This window comes from Lepisosteus oculatus, chromosome 15 (genome assembly GCF_040954835.1).
Source record: "Lepisosteus oculatus isolate fLepOcu1 chromosome 15, fLepOcu1.hap2, whole genome shotgun sequence".
Classification (NCBI taxonomy): domain Eukaryota; kingdom Metazoa; phylum Chordata; class Actinopteri; order Semionotiformes; family Lepisosteidae; genus Lepisosteus; species Lepisosteus oculatus.
In genome coordinates this window covers 5192668-5210104 of record NC_090710.1, presented here as the reverse complement: position 1 = coordinate 5210104, position 17437 = coordinate 5192668, and the positions used below count along the sequence as shown (strand labels likewise).

Genomic DNA, 17437 nt, shown 5'->3' with positions numbered 1-17437 from the left:
GAATTCCTCCTTATGGCCCTTTAACTTCCTGTTGGCTGTTGCTGCGCTGTTTTTCAAACCGTAGCTTGGAGAGATGGAGGTGTTAGTTTTCATATAAAGGACCCCCAGATTGTGGATACTTTTCCAAGAAAGGTAGCTAATTTTAGATTCCTTGGCCCCTGGACAGGTTTGGCAAGCCAAAACTGATGAGAAACTTCGACCCTGTTGCTCATTAATGCGTGAAGCTCAACTCCCAGTGGTTACCATAATCACAGACCTCCCTGACATGTACAGTGCATTAGAGAAAGAAGTGAACCATTTTAGAAAACACGAAGCTCAGTTAACAAGCCTGCCAACCCCTCTGTTTCGTATATTAATTGTATAAGCTTCCCGGTCATTTGTTTTTATTGTTTTATTTTCTCAGTCATCACATTCTTCTCGGTCTATATAATTGTAATGGTCCATCTCGTTGACTTCCATTTCCGTAATATCAATGTATAGAAACTTAAAACAATAGAATTATAAACGTCAGGAATGTGCTTATATAGAATAAAACAACCCCAGAAGAAGGCCTAGTAACATTGTTGAAAGCAAGACACCATTAGCTAGTTGTTAATTTCTGCTTGGTTGGTGGCCCAGATTTTCAGTATAATCCTTGCTGTTGTTAGTTTTCTGATCTGTCTTCTTATGTGCTGTAATTTTGTAAATATAACCCTTCTTTGATATGTTCTGTGAAAGTATAATTTTTGCACAATTAATACATTTACTCATTATATTGAAAGTGCATGAAAATACCTTATGCATCACAGTGTCCAACTACACACAGTAGCACTAAGACTAGCCTTGTGCTTGTGGATAAAAAACATTAAAATAAAAGTCTCTTGAATGGTGAAATACACATTTATAATCACAATCAATTACAATAGTTTAGACATACCCCAAAACTGAGCCTTATTAAAACCGCAATTATTTCTGCTACACATTGCTGCTGAAAAGAACCACAGCTTGTTGATTTATGAATCTTGCTACAACTCATACATTATATAATACATAAGTGAATGGATTTGCAATTAACACCAGTGAAATTATTTCACACAAAGCCATCTGCTTTTTGAGCTAACAAAACCAGGGAGAGGATTTACATTAAAATATAGAACTAGCTGTCACATCCACCTTTCAACAGAGAAATAAGTGTTTTCGAGAGCTGGAAATGAGAGAAAGTACTAAACTTTTTTTTATTTAGGAAAATCAACATGCACAAACACATTATCATCTAGAAATTAGTCTTGAAAACACTATTACTGTGGCACACCATAAATTGGTGAGAAAATCGTAGGACTAAGGAGTACATCTGTCTTTGAGCCTGTCTTTGCCCTTGGGGTCTGAGGAGACACCGACAACAGCCAGGATTAGGCTACAACCTGCTGGTTATACTTATCAACAGTAAATATACTTTGCTGCAGGGCAAAGAAAGCTTCATGAATGTTAGCTCTAGTTTAAGATTACTTGCAAGGTGACCAGAGAGTGGACAAGAGCTTGACAGACAATTCTGATTTGCTGGTGGCTAGATTCGTTATATCAGAATTCGGCAGAGCAATATAGAAGTACTATACCTTAAGGCACAGCTTTGAAAAACATGTCAAGAACTTCCTTGCCCAGACACCAAGCTATTTGTTGGAGTTCACACCTATTGTATTCAGTTCAGAAAAAACAAAAACAATCTGTATCACAAAGCATTTTCTCTGAGGAAATGCCTGTTGACAACAAAGGGAAGCCAAATTGATTGTAACATATCAAAGCACACAGTGTGGTCAGCTTCATCTGTGATCCTTATGTGCTATCCTATTTTTAAAGAAGGTAAACGTCTTGAAAGCCTGCAGCTATAACACCTCAGACAACACACCTCAAAACACCACCTAATGCCAAGTTGATGAAAAAAGGGATAATCTAATAAAGCAACACCTTCACTGCCTATTTTAAAAAAAGAACCTCACAGTAATCTGTTACATTTTTCATAGATTTACTGCTACTGTGTCTCTGTTCTATTAGGAGGAAAACATTTCTGCTGACAATTTCAGCACTCAATGTTTTTACAAAGCAAAAGATGACTCAACTGATAAATCCCTTTGTGGCTATTAGTGTTTAAAAGCAGAATTAATGTTTTCACATTGCGCAGGGGATTTAAAAAAAAAAGTATCCCAATTTTAACATCAGATACTTTCTAGAAGGGGTTATATATTTTTTTTAAAACATGACCTTCTTTCTGAAAGTAACGGGATCTAAACTGTGCCAAAGCCACTTGCTGCTACTGCTCCATTGCAAGAGGCATTTAGTCAGAATCTACACCCTAGACAGCTTAGCTACCAGCTGTAAATTACAGGAGAGCACAGACACATAAAGTAGATCCAATAAAAAGAGAAATGAGAGAAAAGTGAGGTGAGCTACAATTGCCTGATGTTATACGCTCTGGTGTATGCTCAATATACTACAGACTGTCCAGCAAAGACATTTTTTTTTGTGTGAATTACTTTATCATACATGGGGAGAGAAAAAGTCAGGTAGGGTCACTGCTAACAGGTTCCCTGCAGAGCTCTTCATAGATCCATACTCTACCTTTTAGTCACCAGGGTGACCAACAAAGGTGGAAACAAATTCAGCTAATAAATGTATTGTTATATTATAATCTGCTATACAATAGACTGCTAGTACAGGCAGTTCTGCTATAAAGTGATACTGTAGTTGTGTTCCCGAAAACCCCGCATTATAGAAAACTGCATTATAGAAACCCTTCCCATAATGGGAATTAAGAGGTTGGGGGGAGAGGCTTCAGATTCACGATAACAAAATCTTATTACTAGTTTGACTGTACTGTATTACTTCTGCATTATGTGTTTTTGTGATAACTCTTAACAGAAAACAGTGAAAAATAGATAAAATGAGGCTTCATTTGCATGAGCATTTGCATTGCTTAGTGATGAGAAATTCTACAGCGGAGGAAGGGCAGACAATATTTTTCATGAGACACATTTTTAACAATAAACACAATACGTTCACTCATATCACTTTAGACCGTATCATCATGCTTTTGTTCCAGGTAATAGCTTTCTTTTCTTTTCACTTGCACCAAACATCCTAACGGAACGCTTTATACCCTAGCTACTCATTATAAAAGCAAAACTTCTATCAGTGTTGCCAAAGAATGAAAAGTAGCTGGCAGAGCTTCACAACGTTGTTACATATGCAGACTGGATAAAGACGGATGTCAATGTGTGAGAATATACCAGCATCCCAAGCCTGTGTTGCTGTGCAGAGCTGTTTTTACTCTAGTTCCGGTATACAGTATTTGAGTCACATTACAACCAACCTGCACCCACATTATGGAAAAGCATTCTCTAATCAATCAATTGCATTATAGCCAATTCACACAATTGTGGAAAGGACTGTATATACAGTATATTACCAAAAAATCACCTAAATTAATCAACATTTTTCAATGGATTTATTATGGTTGGATTCTGCTTTGGTTAAATCAAAACGAATAGTAAGCACCGTTATTCTTCACATTGCTGTACACTAAAACCAATCATCCATCCATCCACTTTCTTACCAGTGCAAGGCAGTATATACCCTGGGCAGGATAACCAAAGTCTCTGGCCAAAATCACATATTAACTGGACGAGCACTGCATAAAAAACATGTAATATATTCAAGTGAAGCACACTGATAATAAGTGTAAAGTGTAGGATCTGTGCATAATTCACAAAATCTGCTTGCATGAACTGCCGTTGCTGCAGGTGTGTCAAAGAATCAATTCACATCTGAGATACCAGACAGAAAAATCTGTTTCATTTCAAGAGGAAAAGATAAGCATACATACCTTTAACAAATGTAACAAAAGGTACCTACAATATCTGCAACCTAAAAAAATATTTTCTTGTAAAATACAGTACCAAGATCAGAATGAAAATACATCTCAATGGTATGATGAATTTGATTTGCTTTTTTTTCTTATTTTGTACTTTATCCTTAAATCATTAAATCAGTGCGCATTTGATCGATGCATATATTGTTACAAATTAAGGTTTAATTGTCCTCACCTGATACAATTCCAATCTAAAATAATACATGATTAACATGTGGTTATTCTCCCTTTAACACACTGTATTTTTCTTAATAAAAAAGGCTCAGTGCATTCACTGTAAGCAATGAGATTGGATTTCCTTTTGGATTTAATTTTACAGGGTCATTCTAATGATGCAGCGAGTCAATCTGACAATAGTGAAAGGTAGTACTAACAAGTGTGGGTGTGAGATAAAGAACCCCTGCTGCCTGCCAATCGAAAGAATTGAGGCGGAAGCCTTTAAGAAAAATCATCAGGCCATGAAATGCCAAACCTTTTTGTAATAACAGGAGATCTAGTGAAATTGTATTGGTTGGGAAAAAAAATCCCAACCCAAGATGAATCAGGTTGATTCAGGTTTGCTATCCTAAAGGACTAATGAAAGGTCAGACAGCATTAAGGATAGGTAGGATAATGCACTTGCACAGTAAACTTGTGTATATATATACAAAATGTATATTAATAGTGATATACTCAACATGTTTATATAAACCAGCCTGAAACATTGACTTTTAAAAGCGATTTTCAAAGAAAAATAAACTTTCAAGTATAGGACATCTGGCAGGCACTGCCTTAACAATAAACATTGACAGCTGACAGTTGACAGTTTTGTTTGGCTAAAACATAATTCACAACTACTCTGCGTCACAGCCGCACAAGGTAAACACTTCCAGAGACTCTTCATTGATTTAAGAATACGTTTTAAATAAATAGTTTTGTTGCAAACTAGTTTGTAACAAGGACATCACTGAGGATTCAAGAAGAAGAATATATACTGTATATACAAGCTAAGCACAAAGCTACATGAAGGAATTTGTGCCTTCCTTCATAACCCAATTATTTATTAAGAAAATGGAAGCCCACAACCTGTAGTATGTTTTCACAATTATTTAATTTATATCTCTGCTATAGTTCATCCTAATTAGCTTTAAGAGAACAACAATAATCAATTACATGTCAATGTAGGGCCTAGAGTTTATGTTACCTTAAAGCTGTAAGTTTTTTTTTTCAAAATTCTAATGTTTTGAGCCTCTGATATTTTCTCTACACTGGGTGCCTTTATCTGGATTGCTTTGCAGAATCTCAGTTTCATATTTCTTGCCTACGATTGGCTCTTAAAAAAGTCAAAAGGTTTTTCAAAGCTTGTAGAACATCTTCTGCATATAGGATATGTTTCAAAAGAGTGTTGACATGCTCAGCAGTTAATTTCAAGAGCAAGCTCCCGGATTAAAATATAATTATGCTTTACTACTGAAAGGGCACAGAGTTAGAGGTGAAAATTTACAAGTTTGATTAGAACATTGCACATGCCAGTCATCAATTACCATATTTTTCCCCTTCATTTATTGTTCTCCGAGTGCAAAAATAAATTCATTTGAAGAAGTTAAGTTATGGAGCTGCGAAGGAAAAAATAAAGGTTAATTCCACAGCGAGAAGCAAAAATAACAATACGTTCCAATTGTGGAGCCTTCTTCAAGTGTGTGTAATAATTAATAATTATTTCTAAATTTAGCTGAAAGAAAATTGTCCTCCCCTTAGAAATGATAGTGGCATTCAGAAACGATCTGCACAAAATACTAATGAACCTTCCAGTGGCACTGCAAGCCATATGACAATTCCATAGTTAAAAAATATTTTTTCTTGAATCTATAGAGGGGACTCGTAAGAGCTTTTTGTTGATTTATAAAGGAACAATCCATAGAAAATAGCATTACCAGACTCTAATGAACATGACTGAGCTGATATCGACATACTAAAATAGCAATAAACCACTCTGCCATGACTACGATGGCAGTCACTCTTAATTGCTGGATTTTTACATACAAAAATCATTGTCATAATGTATCGAAAGTTATATATTTTCTTTATGTCTTAGATGCAGGTCAGTACACTGTCTTTAAATGCATGTCATACAAATTTTCAACGGGCGTTCAAATTGAAAGATGTCGCAATCACAGTTACGTCTGGAAACTGTGGTCAACGTCTAATGTGTTTATTGTGTGGAACAGGAAAGGATGACTGAACGAATCAACTTCAAGGGAAGTGATTTGACATTACCCCACTGTGGAAGGCTTTCAGTGTGGGAGGCAGGCACTTCACAGGAACTGATTATAAGCCCCATTAAGGTGGAAAATGATAAATAGGGAAGTGAGCTGCAAAATTCATGAATCCCTGACTGAAAGTAAGCTTACCAACAGGCTCTTCAGTCATGTGCAACCAAACTGCCTGTAGCCTATAGCTCATATTAGTAACTCATCTGTGACGAATGGAACACTCTATGGTTGCAGCATTTTAATTTTAATAATCAGCTGAGAAGAACTACAATACACATACACATAAAAAATAAAGTGAATCCAGTGGTGTTTTTTTAAATGGTGTAATGAATGGGATTTTTTACATATTGTTGACATAATTATACATATTATAACTATGAATGTATCTGGTTGCAAAGACATTTCGACATGAAAGGTTTTGTTATCCGATGTCAGTTGCTTGCAGCTGGTTTATGACAGAAAAGCATTTTTATGATACTTTCCAATGACAAAACTATGATTACAACAGTGATCGCCATGTGTGTCTTCTTATGCACCACATTATCTCCGAAGCCAATAAAAACGACAGAACTGCAACAATCACTTTCAAATACTTAATATTTAAGCATGAAGAAAACAGTGAAAACATTAAGAAGTCAGATGTGCAGTATGTGTACCCACTTCTGCCTTAGCTAACCATAGGTTTGGATGCACATTACTGCTGTATAGTATCTCTAATTCACACTAGACTGTAGGCCAGTTCTGTGCACTAAAATTCCTTTTAGAGATCATGCCCAATTGCCCAGCAAGGGGATTAAGCCTTTCCAAAATCCAACTGCACATCTTGCTGTGCTTATTCTTTATGTTACATGGCTTTAACAACCACTAGTTAAGTTAAGACTGATGGATTTTACTGTGTGGTCAGCAGGTAATTGAAGTGTGATTTACTACACAGATAACAACACAGCTTTTTTGTTATCTCCAGTTCTGTTATCGGCAAGGTATTGCACTTCCTTGTGGCAGCCAATTGCACTCTGTGGACAAGCTGTATTTCAGGGTTAAGTCAATCAGGGCCCCAGCTCAAGCTAGGGTTGCCTTGGTTATGACAGGTTAGTTCTTCTGAAGATCTTTTCTGATAATCATAATGTATTCACCCTATTTTATTCACCTTATAATTTAACCTTGTCATACAGTAGGGTATTGTATACAACAAGTAAAAGGCAAGCTTACTAGGAAATACCTAGCCTTGAATGATTTAAATGGGACAATATAGAGAGAATCTCTTGTATTTTGAAAAAAAAACACAAATGCATCAATTAATGTTTCCATCTAATTTCTGACAAACGTTCTCACATGTTCTTCTGAAACTGAGAGCAGTATAGTCCTATATAGTCCTAAAGACTGAAGACATTTCATAGGTTTTGTACTTTGTTCCATTTTTCAGGTGGATTTTGTGCATTGTCAGATTACGAAACTTGAGTAATTATCAAATACCATAATAAAATTATTTTCTTATCAGAAATGTCAATATATAGTAAAATGAAAGCAACATTTGTTCAATTTTATGTAGTGATATGGAAGGTTAAGGAGTCAATTTCCAAACCATAAAGGTCATTGTATGCTCTGCTTTGTGTTTGATTCTGTCTTTCTTTGATCTAGAAATAGAGCCAAGCTGTTTAAAAAACTTAAGAACACGAGGAACGCTTAGGAATGTGGCTAGCTTATCTATCCAGTTACTCAAAGCTTGAAGGTGGTGGCTACTCTTTATTTCAACATTCATAAACATTACAGTAAAACTACAATGAGTTCTGATAACAACATTATCTTATTAGAGAACAACACCAGCTATACTGTATATTCTGCATGACAATCAAATGTAGACAATGAAGGTGCACTTTAATCTTCTTCTTCATTATAAACCATTGTACAAAAATGTAATACTGAAATATGGAGCCATATTTAGTATTGAAAATATTTGTGATACAGCCCTTTTCATATATATACATAAATACTTGCAGTATGTATCCATATAAATACATAAACACTACAACTTAATTTGTGGTTTTACAATGTGGGTTAGAAATAACATTTGGGTGACTTATGGACAGTAAATTACTGCCTGCACTGCAAATGTGTTTTCAATGTGTTTTCAATGCTACACAAGCAAAGTATTTAAAGCATCCCAAGGGGTCTGAAGGCTTTCAAAATTTATGATCAGAAAAAGTGTGTTTTGACATGTCATTTTAGTGTTTAAATTCAATTCAGGCTTTTGAATCTTTGAATCACAAGAAATAATGTACCGAAACAATGCATAATCATTTGCCATTTACCACTTTGTAACACTTGTTTTCAACACAGTGAGGTACTTACTGATGTGTACAGATAGCCTTCACCATTCATGGCTATGTATAACCCTGTCTTCACGGCCTGAATAGCAACAACTCTGAGACCCACTGGTATGAGGTTGAACAAAGCTGGAAAAGAAAAAGTATCAGTCAAAATAAGGGCAATAAAATGTACAGTATAAATCTCAGCACAGTTATTCAATTTTCAAACTGAAAATTCCCCCCACCTTCTCCGTTTATTTTTGTTTAGCATTAATATCAGCCACCAGGTCTGTGCAGAACTGTGTAGAATTGTAATATTAGTGGAATGTGATTACTGCAACATGGCAGAATTAATAGCACTTTTGTTTGAAAGCATTCCATTGCATTCCCAAATATTCAGAAATAAACTATGGTTTGTTGTTGTGAGGAATGACAATCTGGGCAGCAACAGAAAATACATAAGCACCGATGATTAAAATGTATCAGTATAATGAACTCTACAACAGTTAAATACCATTCCACCCAATTAGCTGACACCCTCTTATCTGCACCAACCTTGGGAAAGACACAATCTAGCTTTCATTCGCACTCACTGACTTCAAAGCAAATTTAATGATGCTGATGGAGATTTTTTCGGCTGGAGCACAAAACAACCCCAATCAGATACCTATATCATTAAAAGGGACAATCGCCTTTTAAAATTCAATATTGTGTATTATTTCAAAACCACATTCCTGGACGGTGTGATAAGGTCCCGTATTTCAGAAAGGTCTTCAAAGGTGTTGACAAACCCCGAATAGATAGAGAAACCAGAGGACACAGGTGGAAACTATGTGGAAATGTATTTAAAAGTGAGAACAAAAGGCATTTCTTTACCCTAAGGTTTGTGGGAGTATGGAAAAAGCTGCCCCGCCTTATTGTTGAAGCCAGTAACTTGAGTGCTTTCAACAAAATTAGATCTATATAATTAATCAGCTGCTACTGTACCTACCTTGTGGGTTGGATAGGCTGAATGGCCTCCTCCTATTTACATTTGTTCTTAAATTCCTGTTACCATTATGCATTTTAACATACTTCAGTTTGAACCATCAATTACTCCTTTTCCAGAACACTGATGATATGATGATATGTAAGACCGTGGTAATACAGAACAAAAGAACTAATACAGGAACAAACAAAAAAGAGACTTACACTTACAGTCTTTCCTCAATACATTTTACAGTTTACATTCAGATAGTCCGACCAAGCAGTGAAATTATGTAGTGAAGTCAAAAAAGGGTGCTTGTGTCTGATTTATTTTATATTTTAATATATACATGTATTTCTTGTTATTTTATACTAAAAGCTTACTACATAAAAAGTAAAATGACATGTCATTTCTCCTGTGTGTTTTTCCGTTGAGACTACAGAACTATACTAAGTGACTTTATACACATGTTAAATCAAATTAAAAAGCATGCCTGCAGCATTTTAAAAGAAGTACCAGCACAGGCTAATAATATGATATATCCACTCCACACCAGTATAGAAATTTAAGACTTCACAAAGGATTTTGGTGAACTTCTGTTTATCCCACTAAAGTAAGGTTAAGCAAATATAGAGCCTAGCCCATCTCCTATACCTATAACACATCTTAGTGTATTACTGTTAAAAACAAATGCCATTTGCAAGCAACAAATTAGATTTACTTATAAAAATCCACATTAAGATAGCACGATGTAATGCTTTTTGGGTTATTTCTGGAACTTGTCCAAATCTACACCATGCAGCTGTTTGACTTTCTAATGGATCCTTTTAAAATTCAATTACTTTAAATGTTTAATGAACTTCTTAAAATTAATGGAACTGGAATAATTAAGTCCATGTAAGCTACAACTGTGTCTTTGACGTTTAAATATTCCACTAGACTTTGGCTGTTATAGGTAGAGTACAACCTGTACATTTAACCACGGGTTATGGTAGTCTCATCTGTGTTGAGTCAAAAGGCAAGGGAAAGGAATATTCAGAATTTTCGTAATGTGAGAAATGCAATAAAAACAGAGCCAGAACATCTGAATAAAAGTGGCTCAAGTGATAAAATGACATGTCCATCGGGGCTGTTCATGTGAGGTCCTCCTACTTCACACATTTTGAGCACCTTCTTTCCTTTTGCTCTTCAGCTATTAGTTTACTTTTATTAATTTTAGGCTGTCAGAATTAGTATTTAATAGAGAAAAATAAATATAGAACCTTCGAGAATGGCTGATGTGTATTTTCATTCTGAACAGAAATGGACATTTTCAGATAAAAAAAAATACTGTTGTTGATTTTGTTGATATAAATTCATTTCAGTTATTTCATTTACTGTATGTATTTATCTGTCCAGCAGAAGCCCTTATCACAATGGCTCTGTGGCTAAGGATCTACACCTGTGGCTGGAAGGTTGCTGGTTCGTATCCAACAGCTGGCAGAGGAATCCTACTCTGTTGGCCCCCTGAGCAAGGCCCTTAACCCCAACTGTTTCAGGGGCGCTGTATAAATGCCCCAAAGCTTCTCCCCCTGTCTGTGTGTCTCATGGAGAGCAAGTTGGGGTATGTGAAAAGATAAACTCCTAATACAAGAAATTGTATATGGCCAATAAAAAAATCTTATCTAATCTAGAGTGACTTACATTATAAAACCTTTAGATTTACATTCAATTATAAGACTGTCACACATTCATTCATTTTCTCCCCTGCTTAATCAAATACAGGCACAAAGGAAGACAGGCAAAGTCAGTGCCTATCTGGGCAAGCTACAGGTGCATATGAGAATACACCCTGGACTAGGATGCCAGGAAACACTCACACCAGGGACAGTTTTCCCACATGCCAATTAACCCAGCAGTACATCTTTGGACTGTGGGAGGAAACTGGAACACCTGGAGGAAACTTAAGTGAACACAGGGAGAACATACAAACTCCACACAGATAGCAACCCCAGTTGGGAATTGAACCCAGATCCCCAACTACAAGGCAGTAATGCTAACCATTGTGCCAATGTGCTGCCCCATACAAGTCTAATCATGTAAACATTAATGACAAACAAACAAACCTTTACCCCTTTGGATGTCATATGCAACACAAGCAAATGTGACTCACAAGAATTACTGCTGTCATCCTTGGTCCCATCAAGAGATCCATCTGGGTGCATCTGCAAGTAGTATCCCTGCCTGCAATATAACCTGGTCACTATACCCTTGAGCTGGGGATCTGGAAAAAAAATGGAAAAAATGAAATTAAACTCGAGAAACCAGAGGAACAAGAGGAAATCCCTGTAGAAAACAGACAAGCATGTAACCATTCAGGAAGGTAATAAATAATACTGACACAGATATAAGAGGATCCTGCTCAACCTTGGTCTCTCCCTCAGACACCTCTTATTTCCGAAATGTTAGAATTAGATATCCTGATACATTTGTGCTGTGTGGCTCAAAGAGCTTCCTCTTGTTTGCCACCCCTAACAAAAAACTTGTTCGTCACTCTTCTGTGAACACATTGAGAATGAAATTATATTTTTGCTTACATTAGTCATCATACAGTATATACTATATTATATTATATTATATTATATTTTTGATTTCAGAATAATTAAAAGATACATATAATGAAATGAATGAATACAAACAAATCTCACAGAAGTAACTCTGTACCTTATTGATCATGAAAAATATTACATTTGGTTGAAACTGCTTAACGTATGCTATACAGAATTTCCTGTGTGCTAACTAGCTTTAGTGCACCTTTATGGTTTAAACAAGGACAGGGAAAAACGTTTGCTTTCTCATGTTTTGCTTACTACAATTGCATACAGTAGCTAATTATCACGCTGATCTACAGTATCTTTATTGCAGGACCTCAACAGCACCCTCTGTTGGGTATTTTATGTGAGTATGCATTAGAGCTTGGGCAATGTACAGTAACTATGATCAAACGGGTTCAAGGACTTGAAAGTTCCATATTTGACCCACTAAGCCATATGAACCTCATAAGAAATAATAAGAAAACTATATTTCTTTAGTTACTACCTTCGATGAAAATCACAATTCAAATGAAAAGTATTTCAATTGTGCATAAGTGCGGTTTCGTACAATTACTCAAGAGAGTGTTGTCATATTTAGACACAAACAGATCTAACGGATTTAAACAAGTGTTCTTGTACAGCACAGTGTAGCTTCAATGCACAAAACATTATAATAATCCTTTCTAAATATACCATTTACATGTTAAGAAGTATAGATGGAAATATGGCTCAGATACTGAAATATCTGAAATTTTTAAAAATAGCTTTTGAAACAAATATATATTCTAATAGGATTACCCAAATTGTAAGCAAGTGTCACGAAATAAAAGATCATTGGTGGATACGATATTTTAGATTACAACCATTTACAGTAACCTATTTCAAAAAACAATATGTGAAGTATCTCTTCTTACTCTATAAAAATGTGGTATTCTAAATTTATATGCCAAATATCCAAATAACTTAATATTTAAGTCAATTAGCTGAATCTTGTAACAAGTCAGTCTCAATTTCAATATGATACGTTTCACATCTGTTTTCCTACACTGTATTTTACGCTCCAGTAGTTACAAAAAGAAAGGTCTTATTTTTAATATTCTTATTTATTTTAGTGAATATAGTCAAGCCCTTTTAACAGTTCTTTGTAATTCAGGTTATTGTGCAACCATGCTACAAAAAACCTCTGTAGAAAGTGTGTCACGCTCGTTCGTAATCAAAAGAATATTTATCTGCCAGAACAAATGTAATTCAAATGCCTTTGAAGTGGTATTATGGGATAACAAACATACAAGGCATCTTTTCTACTGCGACTGCATGAGTGCTGTCATTCCATCATGTGCTATCACCTGAAAATCCACAGAACGCTGTGTGCCATTAGGTATATATTAAAGACCCCAAAATAAAATTGGTGGATATGAAAGAAATCCTCATCTTTTGTATAGCTTCCAGCTTAGTCAAAGACACTCCTTTTTTAATTAAAACAGATCCAGAAGAGGTTTCAATTAAATTCAACTTCCCCCAATAACTTGTTTACACACTGGGTTTCACACAGGGTGGGATGAACTGCTGTAAATAAAACCATCACGCAAGTAAAAGAAGTGTGCCGGGGAGCGTGATAAATACGGCAATTTCAGAATGCTCCTGGGTACTTAAAGCAACAAATTCTCTCTAAAACACAAGTCTGTGGACCTAACAAACATGTTTAGAACCCACGTATGTAACAGATAGTGTTCTCACAGGATACGGCTGTTATTTAAACAATTCAGGTTGCCTCAGATATGGAAATCTTTGCCTAGTGTTTTATCATGTTTCCAGTTAAACGTATATGGAATGCTAGCAACAATTATAATAATAATAATAATAATAATAATAATAATCATAATAATAATAATCATAATCATAATAATACTATACATTGTTGATAACATAGTGACTTTTTCTATAAATATTTTATATTGTGAATTCAAAAGTACTAACATCAGTGTGCTTGAAGCATGGCAAAGAGAAACATCAATTCAAAGTTTAACTATATATATTTTTTAAAAAAGACGACATAATAAAAAGTAGATGCAAACTGGAAATGAAACAGAAATTCTAAACTAGGAAAGGCAATAATATTCTTTTGCAGGACCTAGGTGCCAAACAACCGGCTCCATTTTCCAAAATGGGGATGCCTATTTTTGAAGGATTTCTAGAACGTGATTTATTTGCTTTCAACTTTACCTCTCCGCCGAGAGTTGCATATATTAGGACAATTGCCTCTGGCCGAGTCAGGAATTTTAATTGGTCTAGAGAAAAACCCAGCCAGCCATCCTACACAGCCTACCCACATAACAAGACGTGTGAGAACCATACTGAGAAGCTGGAGGTACTTCTCTACAGATGGCAAGTAGAACTGTCCCCCTTCTCGAGAAAATTACAGCCCCCTGCTGACAGAAGAGGAAGAGGAAACTTTGCAAAGGAATACTGCTTGCTCAATCTGTCAATTAAGTGTCCGCTTAACAGTTTCTGCTTATCTGATTTATTTCCACTGCTAAGAAAATACTCACAGCTCTAAAACCTATGAAGTAACATTTAAAAAAATAAAGCTGGGGGATTACAGTATATGTGTTTCAATTACAGACTATGATCCAAAGACGATCGTGTACACATTTAATCTTAAATGTCTTTGCCCCACTAAAACCACTGGAAATTAAAATCTTGGCAAAAACAACTTCTAAAAAGGCTTTAAGTCTTCCATTCTGTCCAATTCTGAAAACATTTCAAAATCACCTGTAACATTTATTACCTTAAATCCATACAGTATTCAAGTGCCCACAAAAGACAGCTCATCATACTGGATTCATACTGAATGTATCATTATCATTACTGTCTTGCCTTAGCTTATGTTAGCAAGGATGGAAAAAAACTCCAAGATCTCCAAGATAATAACACATACAGTATCATGTGATGTTTCAATGAGCACCTTGTTGTGTTTAATTTACACTGAACAGAAGAAAAGAAATACAAAAAAGAATACAAACCTAGTTTGTTTTGGTGGCTGTTTAACAGAAACTTTCTTAATGAGGAATTTTTACCTTAATAAAAAAGAATACCTCAGAAATGTAATTAATGTAATGAACTTAAATCCAAAGTCAATCCTGGTTAACCAGATTTCTTGAAATCAAAACAGAGGTATGAAAGATGAAATTGTTTTCAGCACTTTTCTTTCCAGCCTCTCCTCACAGTTTTATGATTTTTATGACAGCGATATTTTATAGGAAATAGCCCCACCAACTGAACAAGACAAACCCCTTATCACGCCTTTGGAAATATGTTGCCACTTTGGTTAAACAAATATATGATATTATAAGAGCTGAACTTTCTGCTATCGAGGACTGCTCATGATTCTGTGAGTATCTTGCAATCAGATACAGTACTGTACTTACAGCAGTACTTTCTAATATTTTTTCTAATGCAGTGCCTATATACAATAATCAAGTATTTAATAGTAAACATCTATAAACAATAGTGTTCTTGATCAAAAGAAACCCAGAGCTGACTCTTTTTACATGGTACATGGCTATCGTAACACTGAACTAGCACATGCTGTACTGTACAGGGTGAGGAGCATCAAAATGAAGTGCCAGCTGAATGGAAATTAGACTTCCAGAGCCTGTAGAGGACTTTGGAATTACAGTAGGTGGCTACACCTTTTATATTTAGGATCTGAATAAAGGCAAAGCAATGGTATTACACTGCAGAAAGAACAGCAGACTTTCCTGTGTAGTCTTAACAGATGAAGAAGAGGGAGGAGAACTTCTCTCTCTATCTGTGTGTGTGTCTCATGGAGAGCAAACTGGGGTATGGAAAAAGATCATTCCTAATGCAAGAAATTGTAAGGGTTAATAAAGTGATGTTAAATGTTTTTTTAAAACATTAAACTATTTTCATTTTAGTGAAATCAATCCAATTCATCCTAGTGAATTTTGCATGCTGTTTTTTATGTTTTGGGTCTACATGTCCCAACTCTACCATCCACTGACTTTAAACCCCACATCTGTTTTTTTTTTTAAATATGAGTTTTGTATAAATATGATTTTTTTGGTTTGATTTTTGATGGGGTCAGCAGGTGTTTATTTTTTTAAAGAAATGCTCTTACATACAAACTATACTTCAGAATTCCAAACTAGAATGTTTCTTGCAAGGTTTTTCTAGAAATTCCCCCACACTGTCTCCTTCGACTGTCGGGACAAATGTCTGCAACTACTGTTTTTGAGAAGAAGCATGTTAGATGGAACAAGTAAATCCACAGAAAGATCTTCACAATATTCATTTTGTCAAAACGGCATACGTATATAGACGATAAGTAGACATATATAAATAAAATAAATGTACAGTATCCGTTCTGTGCCAGATATATGACAACATGGCTTCTTTGATACTAAGAAAACAGCGTCTTTCATCTATCAATTGCCTAAAAATGGCTACCTATCAATGAACTGAAGGGTTTCATGCTTTGTACTCCGCTAGACTACAAATGTCCTGTGCCACTTAAACATCAGCAGGGTATCAGCTGTAACACATGAGAGACAGGCTCTGTTCATATTATAATGTTTTTCCTTTTATTTACTTCAATGCAAAGCAGCCTGTTTGTTCTTGCCCGGTCCTGCAGCCCTTACCAAATAAAAAAAAGATGTTCTTTGACTTGAGACTAGCACATCTGGCAAAAATAAAAGACCCAGATTAAAACGGAAATGTTATTACAAATGCATTTTATCCATGAAAGATTAACTGTTTCATTAGGACACTGACAGAGGGATGGGACAAATTGCCTTTGAAAACAAACAAGTCAAAGGTTTCATTATTTAAAGTCTATTTGTTTCTCTCTTAAGATCTTGAAATGGATCTAGATGTTTCTATAACTGTGTCATTTTCACTCAATCTCTACTATGACTTCTGCTCACTGCAGGAGAATATTGATTCACAAGCAAGTCTGGTTATCACAGCAAAACAGGCTGCAGAACCTCTGTGAAGCTCAAAACAAAATACTTTTTCACTACAGTAGTAGCAGGATAAAAATTATTTATATGTATTATTTATTCTTATGCTGCTAATTATTATATTGTGGGACCATTTAACATTGCACAGAAAATTCTGCCACACCAAAATTCATGTCTTTTTTAATTACTCTATAAACCACGTATAAAAATCACTAGCCTTGAAAATTGCAAAATACTTCCCTGGCACTTAAAAAATTACACAGACTATCTAGACAATGCACTGTCTGAGGTATTTATAAGCTAATAAAAGCCAAATATTTTTCTAAGTTGTGATACATAATATGTTCCTGTGAGATCAACAATAAAAAGCTTCATGCAGCTACTGTAAGTCATTCCAGAGACAAAGTGGACACAGAAGACATGATGGATGGATGGATTATTACCATCATTCATTTA

At 35.3% G+C, this 17437-nt stretch overlaps 1 protein-coding gene across 3 annotated transcripts in view; it reads right to left on the bottom strand.

The window, feature by feature from the left end:
• fgf14 (fibroblast growth factor 14) overlaps positions 1-17437 on the bottom strand; it is a 216104-nt gene that overhangs the window by 43905 nt on the left and 154762 nt on the right. For all 3 annotated transcript variants that reach the window (XM_006638898.3, XM_015363461.2, XM_006638899.3), the window contains exons 2-3: positions 11579-11689; positions 8503-8606 (exon numbers count right to left, since the gene is read on the bottom strand). In XM_006638898.3, coding sequence (XP_006638961.1) covers positions 8503-8606; positions 11579-11689 — 215 coding nt within the window. The remainder of the gene's footprint in view (positions 1-8502; positions 8607-11578; positions 11690-17437) is intronic.